The sequence below is a fragment of the Myxocyprinus asiaticus genome, chromosome 9 (assembly GCF_019703515.2).
Source record: "Myxocyprinus asiaticus isolate MX2 ecotype Aquarium Trade chromosome 9, UBuf_Myxa_2, whole genome shotgun sequence".
NCBI classification, from domain to species: Eukaryota; Metazoa; Chordata; class Actinopteri; order Cypriniformes; family Catostomidae; genus Myxocyprinus; species Myxocyprinus asiaticus.
The window spans coordinates 48827830-48849556 of NC_059352.1; the positions used below are offsets into that span (position 1 = coordinate 48827830).

General features: G+C 36.0%; 1 protein-coding gene across 5 annotated transcripts in view; it reads right to left on the bottom strand.

The window, feature by feature from the left end:
* LOC127445909 (CMP-N-acetylneuraminate-beta-1,4-galactoside alpha-2,3-sialyltransferase-like) overlaps positions 1-21727 on the bottom strand; it is a 78717-nt gene that overhangs the window by 33491 nt on the left and 23499 nt on the right. For all 5 annotated transcript variants that reach the window (XR_007898065.1, XR_007898066.1, XM_051706386.1 and 2 more), the window contains 4 exons: positions 20102-20194; positions 8109-8203; positions 410-473; positions 138-233 (listed from right to left, as the gene is read on the bottom strand). Coding sequence is in view for 3 of the 5 variants with exons in the window: in XM_051706386.1 (XP_051562346.1) it covers positions 138-233; positions 410-473; positions 8109-8203; positions 20102-20194 (348 nt within the window). In the remaining 2 variants the exon portion in view is untranslated. The remainder of the gene's footprint in view (positions 1-137; positions 234-409; positions 474-8108; positions 8204-20101; positions 20195-21727) is intronic.

The window sequence follows — 21727 nt, forward strand, 5'->3', positions numbered from 1 at the left end:
TGATTAACTTTATAACAAAGAAAAAAGTTGCAATCAAAATGCAATCATAAATGACTTTTCAACTTCAATCGCCTCTGTTTAGCCTTCATATTTTTTTATATTCTGTTTCAATCAAAAATCATTTTCTTACAGCTTACCGTACAACAACATCATATCCATCAATGTTGGACCCCAAGGACTTGTTGAACAAAATGCCTCCATTGCCAATAATAATACACCTTTTACAACTCATTCTGCAAAAGACAAACACAGCATTTGATTAAGGATTGATAATTATTCAGTTGTAGAGCATGAAAATAAAACGCTTCTATATAAGATAATGTAACAATTAACCTTTTGTTGGATGTTGTTTGTAAAAGAAAGGAAATAAGTGCTGACATGCTTCAGTTTTTATTTAGACATAAATTACCTGTCCAGTTCAGGGCCCAGTGAATATCTCTTTGTAGCTGCTAAAATAGTATCGATGATCTTTTCTGTAGACAGAGAAAATAACCAAGTTACTCATCCAGAGAGGATTAAAACTGATGAAGAATACTTTGGAGCTGTGGTCGATGTTGGCCTGAACACAGGAACAGAACGGCAACAGGATGTCTAGTGAGCATCTAGCAAAATGCATTACTTACTATTCATTATTACTTAACTGTTGAAACACGTTCAACTACCTAAACTCAATGTGTTCAGAGACAACTATACTGCAAGTTAGCTATTTGTAGGTTGACTTCCTTAGGAATGTACACACTCTGTCTCTGGCGTTTTGAATATTTGAATACAGTTTGTTTGAGCAGTCTGACGTGAGAATTTCCGACTATTTCTAATCTTGCATTTAGGATGGACAGTATGTGAATTAGGATGCAGAAAAAGACTAGCACAGTCTCACGCTGCCATGAACAATGTTTTATCCTCACAACAGCTTCAAAGACACTCAAGCATGAGTTTCCAACTCACTTCATCCTCTGCAATATCCCCTGTGCTATTTTTAGTAAAACATAAAAACCCTGTACTGGGACACAACTCTTTACTCTGAAGATAATAGAAAAGGATTTCAATGTTAAGTCTACAATAACAAAAAACGATGGAACCGTTTCACTTTAAAAACATTTGTCTATTCCAAATAAGCACATGTTTTTAGTATCTCTCAAATAATCCTGTTGACAAGATAGCTTGTTGCTAAGGTGTTCTGAATGTTATGTAGCACATTGCTATGTGGTTGCTAAGGTGTTATAGGTGGTTGCTAGATCACCAAGGTCAAAAGAGCCCACCTCGAAGTCTCTATAATATTCTGGTCTCTATATCACTGCAAGTCTATTGGTTTTTGCGCCTGTTTAATCATCCTCCAGGTAAGAAAATTGTACGTCTGATCGCTTAGCATAGTAATAGCATACCTTGAAGTTCGAGGCATCATACGTGTCTACGGCACAAAAGTGCGGTACAAGTTACACAGTAAAATTAAAAACTTAGGGAAAGTAATCGTAATAAATAGTACTACTGATGCTTGCCTAGCAAACATCACTAGCAATAAAGCGCAACAGCCAGTCATGATTAATTTAATCTCTGAGTGTAAGGGTTTAATAACAGGGCAGTTACTGAGATTAAGCGAGTAGTATTCGGTTGATCATGTGATTCTAACATGGCCGCCCCCATGTGTGGACCCTCTCCATGTAGAATAAAACAGCTTTTATAAGGTTACTGATATCACTGGAGTCTTCATCTTGTGCGAGTGCTTACGATTTTATACATGTTTCAAAATATCAATTAATTCCTTTAGAAGTAAAACTTTTTAAAAGAGGAAAAAATTACTGAGTGCACCTTTAAGGTTTAATGAAATGTTATCGCTATTAATCAATTCCCTTTGGAAAAATTTAATAGGATTTTTCTAAATGGCATTGCTTAAAAAAATGCAGCTCTGTTTAAAACACACAACAGCATCTGCTCGCTTACTAAGGTAAAAACCAAAGTAGCTAAGCGGAGTCAGTGAAACATCCATCACTTAACAGCAATTGTGTGATTTAATCCGGCTGGGAAGCAATTAGACCCAAACCTCAAGGGCCGGACTGAATGAAGGTAAGTGGCAAGGAGAAATGGCTCGTGATTTTGATTTGAACATCTGCAAGTATCTGGAAATGGTGGATGTGGACTGCAACAAGAAATTGGCTTCCACCTTACCTCTAAGGGGCCCCTGGTGACTAGTTAAATAGACATTATCTACAAACTATCTAACCAATTTTTTCCCCCCTCATTTGTTCTCATTAGTCACATTTGGGTAAAAACGTCCACCAAATGGAAAAAAAAAAAAGTGTATGCTATAAACTGCTTAAATTGTCTACATTTATTGATTTGAAAGTCCTGTTAGACAGACATTGGTGGCCATTGTGTTGTGTCTCTATATGTTTCCATCATGAGTGTTACATTTTTAGATGTTGTGTCGAGTTAAAAAAACTTGCGTTCTGTTTCGTTCAAACATGCATCCTCCAAATTATTAACCCATTGGCAAGTAGTTTTTCTTGATACAAGAATAAGTCTTCCAAAATTTAGTAAGGTTTAAGCTTAAAAAAAAGAGAAAATAATTTGCCATTGGTGTAAAGAAATTAACTTAATTCAAGATATATTCTCTGAAAACAAGTCTTACAATTTTACTTCTCAATCTTGTTTTAAGGATGTTTAGATATTTTTACTGGACAATAAGACAAAAAGTGCTGATTGTGAAAATAATTCAAGTAACATGTATTTGTGCCTGTCTTAGAAAATACTGTAACTATGGTTAGTGTTATTGGTGTAGATGTTTATAAAGCTACATGAATGGAATCTTCTCAGTTGAAGGACACATCACTGCCAAAGGACAGAGAGATTACACCGTCGAGAACCAACTATTAATGTGTATAGCTTGAAAAGAGCCTTCTGAATGAGACTGCTGGACTTATTTCACTGTTTAAGGCAGTGCAAATACATATCTGCCAGAAGAATCCAGATCTGAATCTGAATGTACTGGATTGAGGAACAGTGTTCGGAGCACAGCACTGCCTTCACTTTATATAGTGCACTTCATCATTGCGACCGCAGGTCAGTCTGACTGCAGCTTAAATCACACTTTAAGAACAGGAAAGATAAAGTAGACTGAGTGTATAATGACTGTATGTGAGGGAATAGAAGCTGATTAAATTATTTTCTTTTGCTGAGAGGAGATCTTTGGGGAAGAATAACACTATTCATGTGCAGATCATGTTGAAGTCTTGTTTGAGCTCTATATTCTGATTGGATGAGCCGTTCAAAGCTGTTGTTAAAAGGTCAATATATAGCAGTTAGTTCCAGTCTAGGGATGCACTGATGTGAACATTTTTGGCCAATACCGATTTTAACCACACACACAAAAAAACCTATAGGCCGATAATAATACCGATATTGTGCCACTGTTTTACTTAGGAATTCTTACAAAAATTACAAAGTACAACAAATATTTTTCACAGTTTTAACAATAAATAATTTCCATTGAACATTGGATCTGTTGAACACATGACATTTATAAATAAATAAATATGACAACATGATGATTTCTATGAAAAATGTTATTTTGTACTTCTAAAAAAATTCTTGCTCTTCTGTTTTTGCAGTTTAAAATGCAGCCTTTTATGGTTTAGTAATCGCACAAAGCCATATTGCGATTTCAATCTTAATTCAATCAATCGTGCAGCATTAATGGATATCATACCGATATCTCAGAAGTCAAAGTCTGCTGATTTCAAAGTGTTTTGGATGGTTTCCCTCATCAAGTAGCCTATAGGTAAGTGCTGCTTTCACAACCGTCACGTCCGTTTATGAAGTTTTTACCGTGAGAACAGTAAATATGAAATAATAAAAAATTAATATTACATGTTCTAAGGAGTGTCAACCCTTCTTCATATTGTGGCTATTATTATTTCTGGATTGTGCATTAAATTCACAGAGTTTTTACAATGTGCGTCACTAATTAATTATAAATAAACCATTGTTTTTTCATATCGCGTTTTCATGCTTAATACCGATATGCCGATGGATTTCATTTGGTCAATAATTGGCCAATCGGTGCATCCCTAATCCAGTCCTCGTATCTGATTGCCCAAGCAGCGTTCCATGCATGCTGATATTTTGTATAAACAAAAGTCCCTTTCAAGGCAAGTCAGTCCACTCGCCAGCCATCTTTGGAACACTCCCGGGAAGCTATTTTCTTTGTAAACAAGCTTCTTAAATAGGGAAAGACAGAAATCTCCAACACGGTTGGTCAAGATTACGATCAAAGAACATATTTCAAATCAGCAGTAAAATCTGATGACAATGGTCTCATACATTGTGCTTCAATAGCTCAGGTCACATAGGCGTGGGAACACATTTTTGACAAAAGGGTGCTGCAGTTTAGGTGGACGATATACATGTGCACACGCAACGAGGTTATCAGAGAACCACATGTCTCCCTGGGGATCATGTCTATCACCGTACACACACACAAACACACACACAACGCAAATGGAAAATTTTCACCAGCATTAGTTATTCTACCACATTCAAAACTGTTGTTGTGTCAGTGTGAATGAGAAATAACAATAAAACACAATACAATTATTCAGACAAAACAGCTATTAAAATTAAGCCATATGCTAAAATATTTAGCTATTAAGAAATGTCCTACCTGTTACTTGAAGACCCCAAATGTGGTCTTGCACTCAGGGGTGTTGCTAATAAATGTCTAAAGATTTTCAATATCCAAGGTGTGATTGATCTCCTTGTGTATGTGCATTAATCCAACATGTGTGAGTCTTTGCTGGATCATTTTACTTAATAACCAAGTAAAAACAAGCTCCAATAAGTTTAAATACATACGATATGAAGCTTGCAGAATGGCCGAACACCGCTGTCCCATTGTGCGCAAAGTGTTTCAATTACATTTACAAATCCAGCGATTGTACAGGGAATACTAAGTGAGAAATAAAACAACAACACAAGCGATTCACGAAAACATAAACAAACACCAGAAGATGAAGTTAGGGAAGACAGCCCGTTGCTCAGCTGAGGTTTTAGTGCCATCCGCAGGGCGACGAAACACGATAACGTTCTAGCCTGTACTTTTATTTATTTAATTTTTTATTTTCTTCTAAATTATTATAATTTCAAAGGATGAGTACACATGAGTAAAGCATATAATCTGTATTATTGCACTACAATATTTATTATTAAACAACAGTAATGATACAACAACACAATTTAATTGTAATTTATTGTCAAATTACTGTTTCATTGTTAATCACTGTTTTCTTTTTTGCTTTTGTGCAAATAAACGGAAAAAAGGGAAAATAAAAAGTTCACTAGTATCCATCACAACAGCTCTCTTTAGTCCGTCAGAGCCCTGCCCACAAGCATGACAAATCTCTCTGAAACGGGATGTGATTTTTAACATAAATGACAGATATACTGAAAGCGAAAATTTTATTAAATACTGCATAAATACAATGAAATATATGAAATCTCGTTGATACTATTTTCCAGTCTTGCTCACTAGGGGGTGCCACAACACCCTCAGCACCCCCCTTCCCGTGCCTTTGTCAGGTCACGCTAAAAAAAACCCCACTTCTTTTCAGGCTGGTTCTGCTAATGTGCATGCACCTTCTCAAGTTGATTGACAGGTGATCTCTGTATCTAAAAGCTGATTGGCTCTTTTACCTGTAAGGCTGGACTTCCTTTTCCACTGTTGGCCACTAGGCATTCCAATTTCTCTGCTAAATAGTCTCTGGTATACCTAAATATTTGTATACTTCACTATTTGCAGTCTTTTGAATATGTTCACCAAAAAGATTTTTATTCAGATTCATCATTCAATTGTTCAGTTACCATTTCTGGAGATTACAACTTTACAGGTGACAAATTAGTGTTTTTTTTTATGTTAAGAGTGAGTCACTGAATCACTTGATAAAAAGTACATTTTGAGTCATTTGCGACCGAAAAAATGGAGGTGAAACACAACTAGTTCGAAACCATCGTATGAGAGCAGTCTAGACAGTGAGTTGTGCTTGATGCTTTGGCTTTGCCAGCAGAGAAGAAATGCACAAACTAACTGGCCAATTTTTGTCTGAAATGTTATTGTCTGTGAAAGGATTATAACTATTATAAATAAATTATTTTATGAACATTGGTGTGGTGGTGTCTTATCAAATTGCTGCTTCTGCCTTTAATAAAAGCAACAAGCCACTAGAGGCCATGTATTATATTGATTTTACCATGGGTAAAGGGTGTTCAGAGGCTCTTAACAGAGAAAAATCAATGTAACGCACAGCCTTGAGTGGCATATTGCTTTAAAACAATGGCGGTATCAGCAATATGATAAAAGACACCAATGTTCAATAAAAAGTTTATCAGAATCTTACAATAATCAGAATAAACAATTATTCAACCAAGTAAAGTGGTTTATCACCCTAACTGTAGGCCATTTATGGTTACCAAGCAACGTAGCAGCTTGGCACAAATATTATAAATGTGAGGTCACAGGTATGCATATATCATCCTTTCACAGTGTGTGACTCATCCAATCAGAATTAACTGAACTATCATTTTATAAGAGGTCTTGTTTGACACGTCACTTACGGCTTCTCATGGCTTATTGCTTTATCTTTGTACATCAGAGTATGGGATTGTTTTGTATTATTTAAACAGAGTATCAAGAGTAGTTAAGAGTCTGCTGGTTGGGGGCCTGGGTAGCTCAGTGGTAAAAATACGCTGGCTACCACCCCTGGAATTTGCCTGCTCACTAGTTCGAATCCCAGGGCGTGCGGAGTGACTCCAGCCAGGTCTCCTAAGCAACCAAATTGGCCCGGTTGCTAGGGAGGGTAGAGTCACATGGGGTAACCTCCTCGTGGTCACTATAATGTGGTTCGTTCTCGGTGGGGCGCGTGGTGAGTTGAGCGTTGTTGCCGCGGTGGATGGCGTGAAGCCTCCACACGCGCTATGTCTCCGTGGCAATGTGCTCAACAAGCCACGTGATTCGGCAACTGGGATTTGTCCTCCGTCATCCGGACTGAGGCGAATCACTACGCGACCACGAGGACTTAAAAAGCATATTGGGAATTGGGCATTCCAAACTGGGAGAAAAAGGGGAAAAATCCACAAAAAAAGTCTGCTGGTTGGCAGAGCAGCACTGATCACACAGTCAGATAAGACAGACTGGAACATCCTGTTGAATCATGGATCATAGTCCTAACTCTTTAATCTTACCAGCATGGAGCTGTCCATCTCATGTAGAATTGTTTAAGAGTAAATAACGATAGACATTTCAAGAATGTGCAATATTGTGGTAAAATCTCATGGACTTTGCAGTGATAGCTTTTAGTGTGTACGTCAAGTTCTCTTCTTTTGCTAAGGGATAGTTCACCCAAAAATGAAAATCCTGTCATAATAAACAGTCGTTCCAGTCCTGTATGATTTTCTTTCCCCCGTGCAACACACAGGAGTACAATATAGGTATTGGTTATTCAGTTATAATTACGATAACTAAAAGCAACAATGACCATAATTCAGCAAACAGGAAGCAGAAATTTATAGATGTGATTTTAAATATGTAGGTTTTGTCCTACACATTTAATTACGTATTTCTGTAGTAACAAAAGCTTTTTGTTATATACAGTATTTGTAACTTAAATGATCATTTCTGACTTATATATTCATTATCGTGAAACATACAGAAGTAGCAGGCATTTAGAATAAAGTTCAGGACAAAATCTGTTGATATTTCTCACTTCGCGCTCATCGTTTTTAAATGAATACATCACATCTGGTCGGGCGGTCGCAAACAGTCTGGTCGCACAAGTTGAAATATTTCAACGTAGCCGAAGCTCTGAAAATGGTCGGAACCCCACGTAGCCTTTGTGCGATTCTCCATTGGAAATGAATGACTTTCGGTCTATCGTCTGTCAGATGCAGTGAAAGTGTGGTTTGAATGATAAATGCATTCTCTTTCTTGTGAAATTTCCTGTAAATAAAACCATTCTAAACAAATTCAGCAGTGCAGAAAATGAATCACACCTCCGTGCAACTTTACCAGAGCAGACTCCAAGCAGGTGTGACATAAAAATAGACTCAAAGAAAAAACATACCTTGTGTTCTCACTCCAAAGGGAGGTGGGTAACTGCTGATCCTTGACAGCCGTTTAAAATTTGGATCGAGGAACATGGGGGCTGGTTTTGAAAATCTAACAGAAAAAATAAAAGGAGAGAGAAAAGAAGAATTCACAAGAAAAATCACAGCCTGTGAATAAAATGATCACATTTATCACTCTGCAGCCTGCATGAGAAACAGGCATAAGGAAGATATATTGATAACCAGTGGGGCATTTGAAAGGATTATACGGTTCGTATTACCCATAATCCACTAGCTACCAGTGTGTTTATAAGAGATGAGCACAGGAATGTCTAAAGAAGCCAAATATGGACCTGTCCTTACATCAAACCAAGCTAATGTAAAATAAAATCAATCTAGTTTGGTGTCCTAACAATATTAGGGAAACTCACTCGTCATTTAAAACAGTTAAAATACAATCAAGCAACAATCAACAATCAAGCAACTGGTTTGAAAAAGTAGTTAGCTGCACTTTCATATACCAGGAGTTGTTTTGTTTTTTTAACAAACAAATTTCAACTTTTTTCTTTTTGTTATATGAAGGTCTCATAAAAACTGAATTCAAAACTTGTTGCCAGACGTTCATCACATATTTTTGGTACTTTTCAAATGCCTTATATATATATATAGAGAGAGAGAGAGAGCGAGAGAGCGAGATTTTCGATTTTCATTCAAGTGATGTTTGAAGAAAACAAAAAAATGACATAAATCATGATGCATGTAAATACACTGTTGGACATTGTTAGTAGACAAATAAATCAACAGTGCTAAAATATGCCCAAAACACCCACATATATCACCATATATCAGATTATATCCTTTATTTTTACAATTAGACCAGTAAATTTAGATTTTACACTAAATACTAAAAACTGCAAAAACACCCTAATTTAGATAACTGAATTGAAAACAATGATGAAAATGAGCATTTTACTAAATGTTTGACTACAAAAGAGAAGACATATTTTTTAAATGGGTTTATGTAAATGAACTGTCCTAATGAAATTATTCACTAAAATTAATCAAACCTCCCAATGGTGCATATTTAAGCATATATTATTTTATTTTTGTATAATTTTGTGCTCCACCACCGACAATAGTTTGGTAACAATGTTGAAAACCCACCCATGTATCTACGCAACCGCACATTTTTGTCGCATATGACCTTGAGAGAAAAGTACCCATCATTTCTCTGTTGCTGTGAAGAGAAGCGCAAGGAGAAAAATGGAAGTATGTTTTTATACAAAAAGTGTTTTTTTTGCTGGCCAAAGTCTTTTTTGTTTTTTTCATTTGAAGTTTACTGATTGTTGTGAGACAGCAAATTGATTCAGGTACAAAATGACATATCATGCACAATGGTGCATATCCAATGCATAAATACCCATGATTTGATTAGCACAATATTAGCCCTGAAGCACTAAGCTAGCTGCTATTTTACAAAATAGTCACTATGAGGCAAAATGCGCCGAAGAGTCTAGGGAAAGTTGAGCCACATATTTGTTCTAATAACTAACTGTTTTGTTTATAATGTTTGCAATTAAAAGAGGACCTAAAAAAAGTGACTTTTTTCAAAGATTTGTGATTTAAAGTGATTGATGCAAATTGTTCCACCATTTACATGCAATAACAATCCTCAGGTTTAAAGGAAACAAGAGTAAAGTAGGAAAATATAATGAATAAATAAATAGATTATAGATTTTATGGAATTTTATTCAGTGCATCACTGAACAAATTCAATTGGTCAACTTACCCCCAGATGGCTCATCTTACCCACTAACAAAGAGCAACTTACCCCTAACCTGGGACAAGTTAACCCAATGGATCACTTTATTTTTTTTAAAGTTCTATCACAGACACATTTTTACAATTTCAAGTGATAGCAGACACCTTGAAATAAAGGTAGCTCTATTTATTTGACCTCTGTTTAATTTTTCCTTGTATAGGAGACAACATATGTAAAAATCGCCTCATCTTACCCCACTCTCCCCTAAATGGAATTCTACATAACAAAAACAGACAAAAGGAGTGATAAAATGAAATGCTCCAAGACTGTTTAACAAACTTGGAAACCATCTTGGAACGCTGCTAAACTGTTATTGAGAGAGACAGAGAGAACATTTAAGGAAGATGTGTTTGCTCAGCTGTAAAGCAGCATGCACAATAAAATGCAATGTAGCGTTTTGTAATGCAATACCACTACTTCTTGGGAAAAAATGGTTACTGGAAAAGCTACACTATTCTTAAAACAGCTAAACTGCTGTCACGCTAATGAAAAATGGGCAACACTTTATAATACTATCACAATGGTTAACATGAACTTACAATGAACAATATGTTTAGCATTTATTAGTCTTGATTAATGTTAATTTCTACAATGAACAACATTATGGTTGAACTAAGATTAATAAACGTACAAAATCGTTCAATCTTAGTTCATGATACTTAATGCGTTAACTTATGTTAATATATATAACTTGTATGTAAAGTGTTACCACTAATTGTTCAGTGATATGTATCTAACACCAACCCCTAACCTGTTCTACAAACTATATAATAAAATACTCTCCTCGTCTGGCCAGGAACAGCACCTGTGGTGTAGCTGTAAATCTGTATTTCACAGAGAAACACCCACCCAGCATACACACACCTGACTTGATAGCACTATCCACCACAAACACGGTTTCAGACAGGCTGACAAAACAACGGCTGCACACTTTGGTCATGTCGTACAGAGCTGCCCAACCCCTGGTGTAATGTACTAATGACACAGGTGGCCCAGTGTATTAGTGTTCTCATGAACACAGGACTCTGGGCCTCCTCACGTCCCAAACGTTTAAGTGAAGGTGACACACACTCCCCCTGTTTCTCACCAGCTCTGACTTCCAAACACGTACACGAGAAAAGTCTGTGAACCACTCATAATTGTCAGGATTACTGCACACATGGCTACAAAACTGTGATTGGATATAATAATAAAAATTGGTCATAATAATAACAACACAAATCTCACAGGGCCACATTTGTAGTGAACAAATGAGTTAATGATAAAGTGAATATATGTATCTCAAGGAGAAAGATCTCATGAGAAGTTTTTTTGTTTTATTTTAAGGGTGTTCAAAACAACTTAGGTACAGTATGGGCAACAACTCTGACTGAATTTGTTGAACTTTTTTTAAACACAGGCTTATGCTTAAATGCTTGAAATTAGTTTTGTAGAATATAAATTGTGCCTGATAGCTATTTATGTACACCTTTCCAAACTAAGGCTACGCACTAGGGTTGCGCAGTATACCGGTATTATGAAATAATGAAATAACGCAATACCAAAAAAATTCAAACGGTACGATATCATCATGTTTTTTAATTTCGGTACTAGATTAAAGTATGCTGCCATTAGCTAAATGTAATGTAATGTGAGAGTTTTGGATGAAATCAAAGACCATTTGAAAATAATAAAAAAAAAAAGCCTCTATATAGCCAAGTGTGATCATTAAACAGCAGAAGGATGTAATTTAATGAAATAATATACAGTCACATGCGCTGCACGTCACAGTATAAGAGGCGCCTCTCTGCCCTGTCATGTTCTTCACACACACGAAGACACACACAAATGCAACTCATACTACTAATGCTTGATTTTCATGCAGTGTGTCCAATAGTATCCATCTGCAGAGCCACAGATCAGTGTGTTAGTGTATACACGGCTGTGAACTCTCAAATGAACTCTTTCTCCATTGCAGCTCGGAGATTTCAGCTCGCGAGTTGCGGGAAACTTGATATAACAAACAAACCCTTCACATACAGGAAGAACTTCAAATGTTTTTCAAAATAAAAGTCCCGCTGAAATGAGAGCTCTATTCAACTGACTGCGTGTAATTGAAGACATTATGAAAATATTACAACTGCATAAATGTGTAATATTCAAAGCAGTCGTAATAATACTCATAGTAACAGTAATATAATATTAAATGGTTATATTATTAGTATTATTATCTGTAAGCAATATCATATAAGCAAGTGTACTGAATATTAGCATGTTGTGATTCAGCCATGGCAGCATTTTGCCTCAGGTAATCAGATTGTTTTCATGTAATGAAATATACTGTATATACAGTACTGTGCAAAAGTCTTTGGCACATAAGATGCTTCACAAAAACATTTATCTAACATTTAAGATGGTTATTAATATCTTCAGCTTTAGTGTGTCAATAGGAAATATAAATGTTAGACTCCCAAACATTACTTTTGCAAATAGAAAAGATTAGACTAGAAGAACAAGGAGCCCTGCAACAGATGGCATTACCCACACAAAGCCCCCCACTGAACATCGAGTCTGTCTGAGATTACATAAAGAGACAGAAGTAACTGAGACAGCTGAAATAGACAGAAGAACTGTGGTGAATTCTCCAAGAAGCTTGAAACATCCCATCTGCCAACAACCAAGAAAAACTGTGTCCAGGTGTACCTAGAAGAATTGGTGCTGTTTTGAAGGCAAAGGTGGTCACACCAAATATTGATTTAGCTTTTTTATGTTTACTGGACTTTGTATGTCATTAATTGATAAATGAAAACTATTTATGGCATTATTTTTGAAGACATCCTCACTATGCAACATTTTTCACAAGTGCCTAAAACTTTTGCGCAGTACTGTGTATATATATCTATATATATATATATATATATCTATATATATATATACACACCCACACACATACACACATACATACATACACACACACACACTGGTAGCCAAAAGTTTGGAATAATGTACAGATTCGGAAGGAAATTGGTACTTTAATTCACCAAAGTGGCATTCAACTGATTACAAAGTCATCATTAGTCAGGACATTACTGAAGTAAAAAAACAGCACCATCACTATTTGAAAAAAGTCATTTTTGATCAAATCTAGACAGCAGCCATCACTCCAACACCTTATCCTTGAGTAATCATGCTAAATTGATCATTTGGTACTAGAAAATCACTTGTCATTATATCAAACACAGTTGAAAGATATTTGGTTCATTAAATGAAGTTTAACATTGTCTTTGTGTTTGTTTTTGAGTTGCCACAGTATACAATAGACTGGCATGTCTTAAGGTCAATATTAGGACAAAAATGGCAAAAAAAAAGAAACAGCTTTCTCTAGAAACTCATCAGTCAATCATTGTTTTGAGGAATGAAGGCTATACAATGCTTGAAACTGGAAAAAAACTGAAGATTTCATACAAAGGTGTACACTACAGTCTTCAAAGACAAAGGACAACTGGCTCTAACAAGGACAGAAAGAGATGTGGAAGGGCAGATGTACAACTAAACAAGAGGATAAGTACATCAGAGTCTCTAGTTTGAGAAATAGACGCCTCACATGTCCTCCGCTGACAGCTTCATTGAATTCTACCCGCTCAACACCAGTTTCAGGTACAACAGTGAGAAGAGAAGACTCAGGGATGCAGGGGTGTCAAACTCGGTTCCTGGAGGGCCACAGTCCAGCAGAGTTTAGCTCCAACCCTAATTAAACACACCTGAAGCAGCTAATCAAGGTCTTCAGGAGTGCTTGAAGATTACAAGGAGGCATTTTGGAGCAGGGCTGGAACTAAACTCTGCAAGGCTGTGGCCCTCCAGGAACTGAGTTTGACACCCCTGCCTTATGGGATGAATTGCAAAGAAAAAGCCACTTTTGAAACAGAAAAACAAAAAGAAAAGGTTAGAGTGGGCAAAGAAACACAGACATTGGACAACAGATAATTGGAAAAGAGTGTTATGGATCTTAACCCCATTGAGCTTTTGTGGGATCAGCTAGACTGTAAGGTGCGTGAGAAGTGCCCGACAAGACAGCCACATCTATGGCAAGTGCTACAGGAAGTGTGGGGTGAAATGTCACCTGAGTATCTGGACAGACTGACAGCTAGAATAACAAGAATCTGCAAAGCTGTCATTGCTGCACATGGAGGATTTTTTGATGAGAAATCTTTGAAGTAGTTTAAGAAGTTCTGAATATTTTTTTCAAATTGTAATAGTAATTTTTCATGTTATTAATGTCCTGACTATACATTGTGATCAGCTGAATGCCACTTTGGTGAATAAAAGTACCAATTTCTTTCCATAAGAGCAAAATCTGTACATTATTCCAAACTTTTGGCTGCCAGTATATACAGTATATATATATATATATATATATATATATATATATATATATATATATATATATATATATATAGTTGAAAAGTATTATATTTTCATTTGTTTAAACTGTACAGTATGTATTTGATTAAACACAATTTGATCAAAACATTTAACATGCAATCCAGATTTTTTTTTTATTTTTTATTTTATTTTTTTTATTTATTATTTGTTGCCAAAGTATCGAGTTAGTATCGATACCGAGGTACCAGGGCTGGTATTGTACCGAAGCCAAAATTTTGGTATCGGAACAAACCTACTACGTACACATTAATTTGAAAACGCCACTTTTGTTTTCGAAACGCTTTCCATCCACACTGCCGTTTACAAATGTTTTCCAAAAGTTGCTCATCCACACTGAAACATTTGAAAACGCTTAAATCCGCGCATGCAAAAAAACAAACAAAACAACAAATGCCGTTCCATGTTCGGTCTGAAACGGAATTGTTGTCGCGTTCCATCGCCGGACCGCAATTATGAGTAAACTTTCCGTCACCTTTGAAGGAATGCAATGGGAATGGTTGTACAAAGTAACATTTACCTTTAACAATGCTATCAAAGTGAATATCAGGCACAACAACACCTCTACAACATGGGCCACCATCTTGATTGTTTTGGGTTGAATGGATCACATGACTGCGTCACTTGACATCAAATACTTCATCGTTTTAGAATATCTTTGTTTTCCCAGTCCACACCACAACACGAATGTATTCATTTGGGACAGTGTTTTCTAAAAGCTCTGTTTTTGCTGGACAAAAACGCCATCTCAGTGTGGACGGAAGGCCAAAACGTAGGGAAATTAAAACAAAAACGTATTGTGTGGACGTGGCCTAAATTTTAGTGTGTAATGTGTCCATTTTATTTATATAGTTTAATTGGAGCAGATACTACAGGAAAAGCAGTCAACAAGTGTCCAGCACATATGGGAACTCCTTCAATACTGTTTAAAAAGCATCCCAGGATGCAATTAATGAAATTGGCTGAGAAAATGTCCAGAGTGTGCAGAGCTGGAAACTAGACAAAGACTTTGAGAAAGCTAAAATATAGACAGTTTTGATTTGTTGATTTTTTTTCTGGTTTCTACATAATTCCTATACTTCCATTTGTGTTATTTCATAGCGAAAACAAAACTTTCACATTCTAAAATATAACAAATAGCAATGAATGAGCGGGTGTGCCCAAATTTTGGACTGTTTCTGTGTACGTATGATCTGACCTGCCATACAAAAAAAGTCCTGAATATGCCAACAATAGACCTGTGGGCATTTTTTTGGTCCATGGAGTCGACTAAAAGTGTGTGGTTTGTTGTTGTTCATGGGAGGTTACCACAGAATAAGACACAGAAACATTGCTGCCAGTCTCAAGTTCACTAAATAGCCAACTTCCTGGAATTTCAACATCATTACTGGAAATCTGTTTTGCGAAGAGACGAGTCAAAAGTGGTGCATAATGTTCTGATCTTTGGTCAATGAGTTCCATACTGTATCAGGAAATCCTAGTTTCTTTATTTTATTTTATTTTTTAAGAATGGGACAAAATATCTATGTATATCTGTGTTTCTCACAGATTATTACCCATGAAGGAGTTCCACAAGATTACTCCATTAATTTTTCATCAATTATTTGAACATCTGTTAAAATTATGACACTAAAATGTTACTTATGTTGTTTGTTCACATTTAGGCACAATACATGTGATTCAGATTGAGTGAATTAGGGTAATCTGGGATATTTTAGAGAGAGGGAGATGTAAGGATATTTAATATGAAATATTAGTTTCACAGATGTTTGTGAACAATGCCATTGTATAGAACATTGTTTGCTCATTACATTTGCCAACTTAAATCTAGCTGGTAAGTGACACTGCAGTTCTCCATGTATTGAAATGCTTCATGCCATTCTCTGTAAGCAGCTCCCAGGGCACGTTCAACAATGCGTGTCAGATGCTAATTACAAGCCTAACTAGATGTTGTAGGTTTAGTGTCTAAACAAACATTGAAGATGTCATGGTCTATTTAGTGTTCCCATCTGATTCCATTTAGACTTGAATACTGTGGTTCAGTATCAAGAACCCAAAGTCAGAACAACAGTCATGTGATCTGGGTTGCCCCATATTTCACAACTCATCTTTATTCAATAGAGCAAACTTTCACATGAATGCTGGGTAATTTCTAAAGAAATCATACAGACGTTAAAGGTGGAATTTTAGCCATTATCCTTAAAAAAAAATTTATAAAAAAAAAAGCTCTAAAATCTGACTTGATGAGTTGCCTTCGAAGGTGACCGCACATCATTTAATTCTGTTTATTCGCTTGCACTAAACGCTTTTACATGCTCAGCTGCATAGTGTATGAAAAACTGTATTTGAATACTCAGTTGGACTAAAACTAATAAAAGCTCTTTTTATTTAAATAATAATAAAAAAAAAAAATTATTAAAGTATTTTTATACACATATTTGATTAAATTAAAGGAATATTCCATGTTCAATACAAGTAAAGCTCAATTGACAGCATTTGTGGCATAATGTTGATACATTTGAGAATAATTATATATATATATTTTTTTAAATCCCGACCTTTTAACCAATTAATTTATAACAATTTTCCATGACTTTTTCTTTCGTTCATGATTACTGGATAAGGTTTTTAAACAAAATCATATTACATAAAGTTTGCACTTAAAAATAAAATAAAAAACTAGCTACTGAGATATTTTAGAGCCAAGCATAACTAGAAAAACTTCCGTGACTTTTCAAGAATTTTGTTAATTTCCATTGTTTTTATTGGCCTTGAAATTACAATTTTAAAATTTCCTGATATTTCAAGGTTTCCCATGACAACAAGAACCCGGTCAAAAGTGAAATGCTTGTCATGAAAATGCAAAAAACCTAATGGTCCTAAAAAATAGACTTGTTCTAAGTCTAAAAGGAATAATTATTGAGTTGAAATACATGAGCTGGACATGTTTTTATGAGATGCACTTGTTACTCTCTTGTTATAAAATAAAGTGAAAGCGTAAAAGATGACATCAGGCTGGATTCGTGCACTAATCATAGAATATCTGTAAAACCAGCTGAAGACTTGTGGAATATTTCCTTTCTGGTTTAACCACACATCTTTGTGTCATCTTGGACACACACTGACACCTAGTGGCTTGGATGTAGCATCATTTAAAATCACTAGTTTTCAGTTTCAGATGCCATTGCAGAAATGTAGTATTCACAGTCAGTCATGATTACTTTAATCAATGAGTGAAAGTGTCAAATAACAGGACGGTTACTGAGATTAAGCAAGAAGTATTCGGCTGGTCATGTGATTCTAACATGGCAGCCCCCATGTGCGGACCCTCTCCATGTAGAATAAAACAGCTTTTATAAGGTTACTGATATGACTGGAGTCTTCATTTTAATGTGAGTGCTCATGATTTCATACATATATTGCAAAATTACCATTCATGTATTTAGAAGTTAAACTTTTTTAATGAGGAAAAAATTACTGAGTGCATCTTTAAATAGAAGTTTTTAACAGAATCTCTCTTATGGGAGCTCATTCAACTGTATTGATGCAGCCCACCATGACAAACTGAACAAGTGTGATTCTGATCATTTTATATCAATCTGTGAGGCTTTGGCTGAAATCTAGCGGCTTAAACCATTGCGTGTCAGTCTGCTGAATGAGTACATGGGCTTTCTCACGCACTGGGAGCTCAAAGGAACACAACAGACCCAAAAAAGATCCGACATCGTACCGAACAGAGATCACTGGACACGGGCATCTTTTAAATATGCCTTAAATAAACACACACTAGACAAAGTGCATTCAGTATGGAATCCAATATTTAATTATTTAAAAGAGAAAATGAATTTGTTCGTTTTTATGCCACTCTGAGATCCTCCTGGGAGCAATGAATGAAGAAACATCCTCACTGTGTAATAGGTTAAAGGCAAACTACAAAACACAACTCAAGAAAACTGAACTGAAAAGAAGGGCATATCCAAAAAATCAGGCCACTGTGTGTTATTCATTCTGTATTGCCTACTCAAAAACATACAAGCATAAGCTGGTTCAGCTTGTGACCAGCTAATGACCAGTTGAAACTAGGGATGCACAGATACAAAATTTGTGTGCCAATACTGATATCGACTATTAAATCAGCAAATACAGATCGTTTTGTGGTTCTGCTTTTTAATGCTACCTTGTTTCAAATCACTGATAATTAATGACAAAACTCCAAAAGAAATTTAAATAACTTAATTCTCTATGTCTCTACATGTCTTGTCAATGCATGTGTCAAATCTATGTGTCAAAGTAAATGGTCTCAGTGGTCACTCAACAAAAAGCGAATTATTCACTTTTACACACATATTTTAAAGTAGTTCACCCAAAAATGAAAATTCTCTCATCGTTTACTCTTATGCCATCCCAGATGTGTGTGACTTTCTTTCTTCTGCTGAACACAAATAAAGATTTTTTGAAGAATATCTCAGCTCTGTAGGTCCATACAATTCAAGTCAACAGGGGTTATAAAAACTTTAAAGCTACAAAAAGCAGATAAAGGCAGCATAAATTAATTAATATGACTCCAGTGGTTAAATCTTTATCTTCTGAGGAGATATGATAAGTGTGTGTGAGAATCAGATCAATATTTACGTCCTTTTTTACTGTAAATTCTCCTCTCTACCCAGTAGGTGGCGATATGCACAAAGAATGCAAATTCAAGTGAAAGTGGACATTTACAGTAAAAAAAAGGTCTTAAACATTGATCTGTTTCTCACCCATACATATCATATCTCTTCTGAAGACATGGATTAAACCACTGGAGTCGTATGCATTACTTTTATGCTGACTTAATGTGCTTTTTGGAGCTTCAAAGTTCTGGTCGCCATTAACTTGCATTGTATGGACCTACAGAGCTGAGATATTTATCTTAAAACCTTAATTTGTGTTCAGCAGAAGAAAGAAAGTCATACACATCTGGGATGGTATGAGGGGTGAGTAAATGATGAAAGAATTTTCATTTGTGGGTGAACTATCCCTTTAAGGCAAGTAATCAAATTAGTTATTTTAAAAGTTTTAATGTTAGTTCCACCTCGTAAAATTCTAGCAGTGCGAAGCTAACAAATTGCAACTCTGCTGTCACAAAAGGGATATTTTGTTTACATACAGCACGAGCTGTAGGCCAACTGTCTGACACATTATCCCACCCACTTTTAATTGACAGGAAATAATCGGCCCTGATTATTGGCTGTTTTTAAACAATCTGCCGATATTGGATAGTGCAGATAACTGCTTTTATCGGACAATACATCGGTGCATAGCTAGTTAAAACCATCGTATTGCTAGTTACTGGTATATCTTGGGCTCTTTTATGCTGGTTTGAACTGGTGACCAACATGGCTACACTGGTTAAGATTGTGTATCTGCTACAATAACTAGCTTCAACAGCTTGTGCTGGTAACAGACCAGACGTGCCCAACTAGAACCAGAAATAGAAGAAAAATCTTGGAATTTCCAGTCAACATGAAATCAAAATTGTATACACATTCCTGGTCTACAGCTATTTAGCAGAATGAATGATTCTCTATATGACTCAGTGTGTTAACAAAGGCATCAATAATTTATGTTTTGATTCATCAAGAGATCAGGCCAAACAATAAGCCATTGATGACCTGTACAGTTGTGTATAATCTGAGTCACTTTTTGACTGAAGAACAAAGTGTTTGTCTGTATTTGTATTTGGTATTGTGAACTTCCTCTATTTCACAATGTAGGGCAAGGTTAGCTTACTTTGGATAGATTGATGTCATCTTGGCTTCTGCGTAGCCTGGTTTACACTCGCCTTTACTGAGATTTCCATATTTATACTGGAGCTCAAGGGGCCTGTGAACCAATGAAAACGAAAGATTTATGTAGTAGTGCTGTCAGGCGATGACATTTTTTAATCGTGATTAATCACATAATTTTTGTAGTTAATCGCGATTAAATTGCAGATTTTGAAAGTGCTGAAATTTGACATTATATATACTTATTTTCTTGACAAAATGCATTTATTTCTATCTTAGGAAAGAAAACAAAACAATATGTAACAATATAATACTTTATTAACATTTTCCAAACAAAGCCTTCCACAAGAAATGCACTAAAATATCACCAATTCGAGTCTAAGTGGGAGTTTGACTAATTGATAGAACAAGTTTCCCCATAGGTTGCATTTTCATTGCAATGGGCGTTAAATCTCTTAAACTGTCATCCTCCACAAAATTAATCTGCTGGTAGACTGTGGCTATCCGCTTTGTTACAGCAATCATGAAGCTGCGTTAGAGCGTCAGCACCAGCACCAAGCGCCACTTTGAACTCACCATGAAAAGTGCTTCCAGACAAAAATATCTCATTCGTCATTTTGGTGATAGTTAAGACTTGACTTGCTTCTGTGGTAATTAAAATTCACCTTACACGTCTCATCTGGGCTTGTTTTGTACATCACACAGCGCTAAGAGTTTCTTTCTCCATCATTTTATCACTGACAGGGAAGCGCTGTCAGAGATTCTTTTATTTACTAAGATAACAACCTACGCGGCTCTATCATAGGAGAGTATTACGACAGTACCGCCAATAGAATGTCAATGGGACTGCCGCTTCATGCAATTTTATGCTAAGCTTGTAGGCTCCCTTTGGTAGAAGGGCTCTGGCGCTGTGTCTGTTTGTGAAGTGTGCATCAGTGTAATGACTCTGTGCAGACACATCACAAAGGTTCCGCCCTTCACACCAGTGTTTATGCTGTATTAACAGTAAATGCATTAATCGCGGTTAAGAGAAATGAATGCGTTAAACTTTTAAATTAATCGCATGCGTTAACGTGTTAGTTCTGACAGCTCTAGTATTTAGCCATTGCGTTGAATCTTGCTAGTTTTTTCTTCAAACTTCTCGCACCATGATCGTTGAATTTTTAAAGTTAAAAGTGGACAAGTTAAACTAGTTTAACTTTGATAAACGTGTTTCGAGACCCGCGCATTCTGTTGCACACCATCTAGATAGAGAGGAATCTACGAGAGGAGAAATTAGCTGTGGTGTGCTCAAGTTGTCCAGAGTATCTGCAACGATAAAGGTGGTCTATAAGATGACAAGTCATCTGGGGTGTAGTTTATTTTATAAAAGCGCCAGTATAAACCCACTAATTCACAGGCCAGCAAATGGAAACTTTCTAGTACGTTTACATCAATACTGCAAGTGCTGGACATGAAAAAGATGACCTGTTGACAGTACTATTTATACAGGTGGGCGTTAATGGTAATAGGAGAGGTCGTGTCATGTTTTTCTTCTAGTAAACGGACCTCCCATTTAGATACAATCAGGACGGTGAAATCGGACAAGGCTGGGTGAGAGCCGTTGAGTGCCAAGACATCATTAATTAGA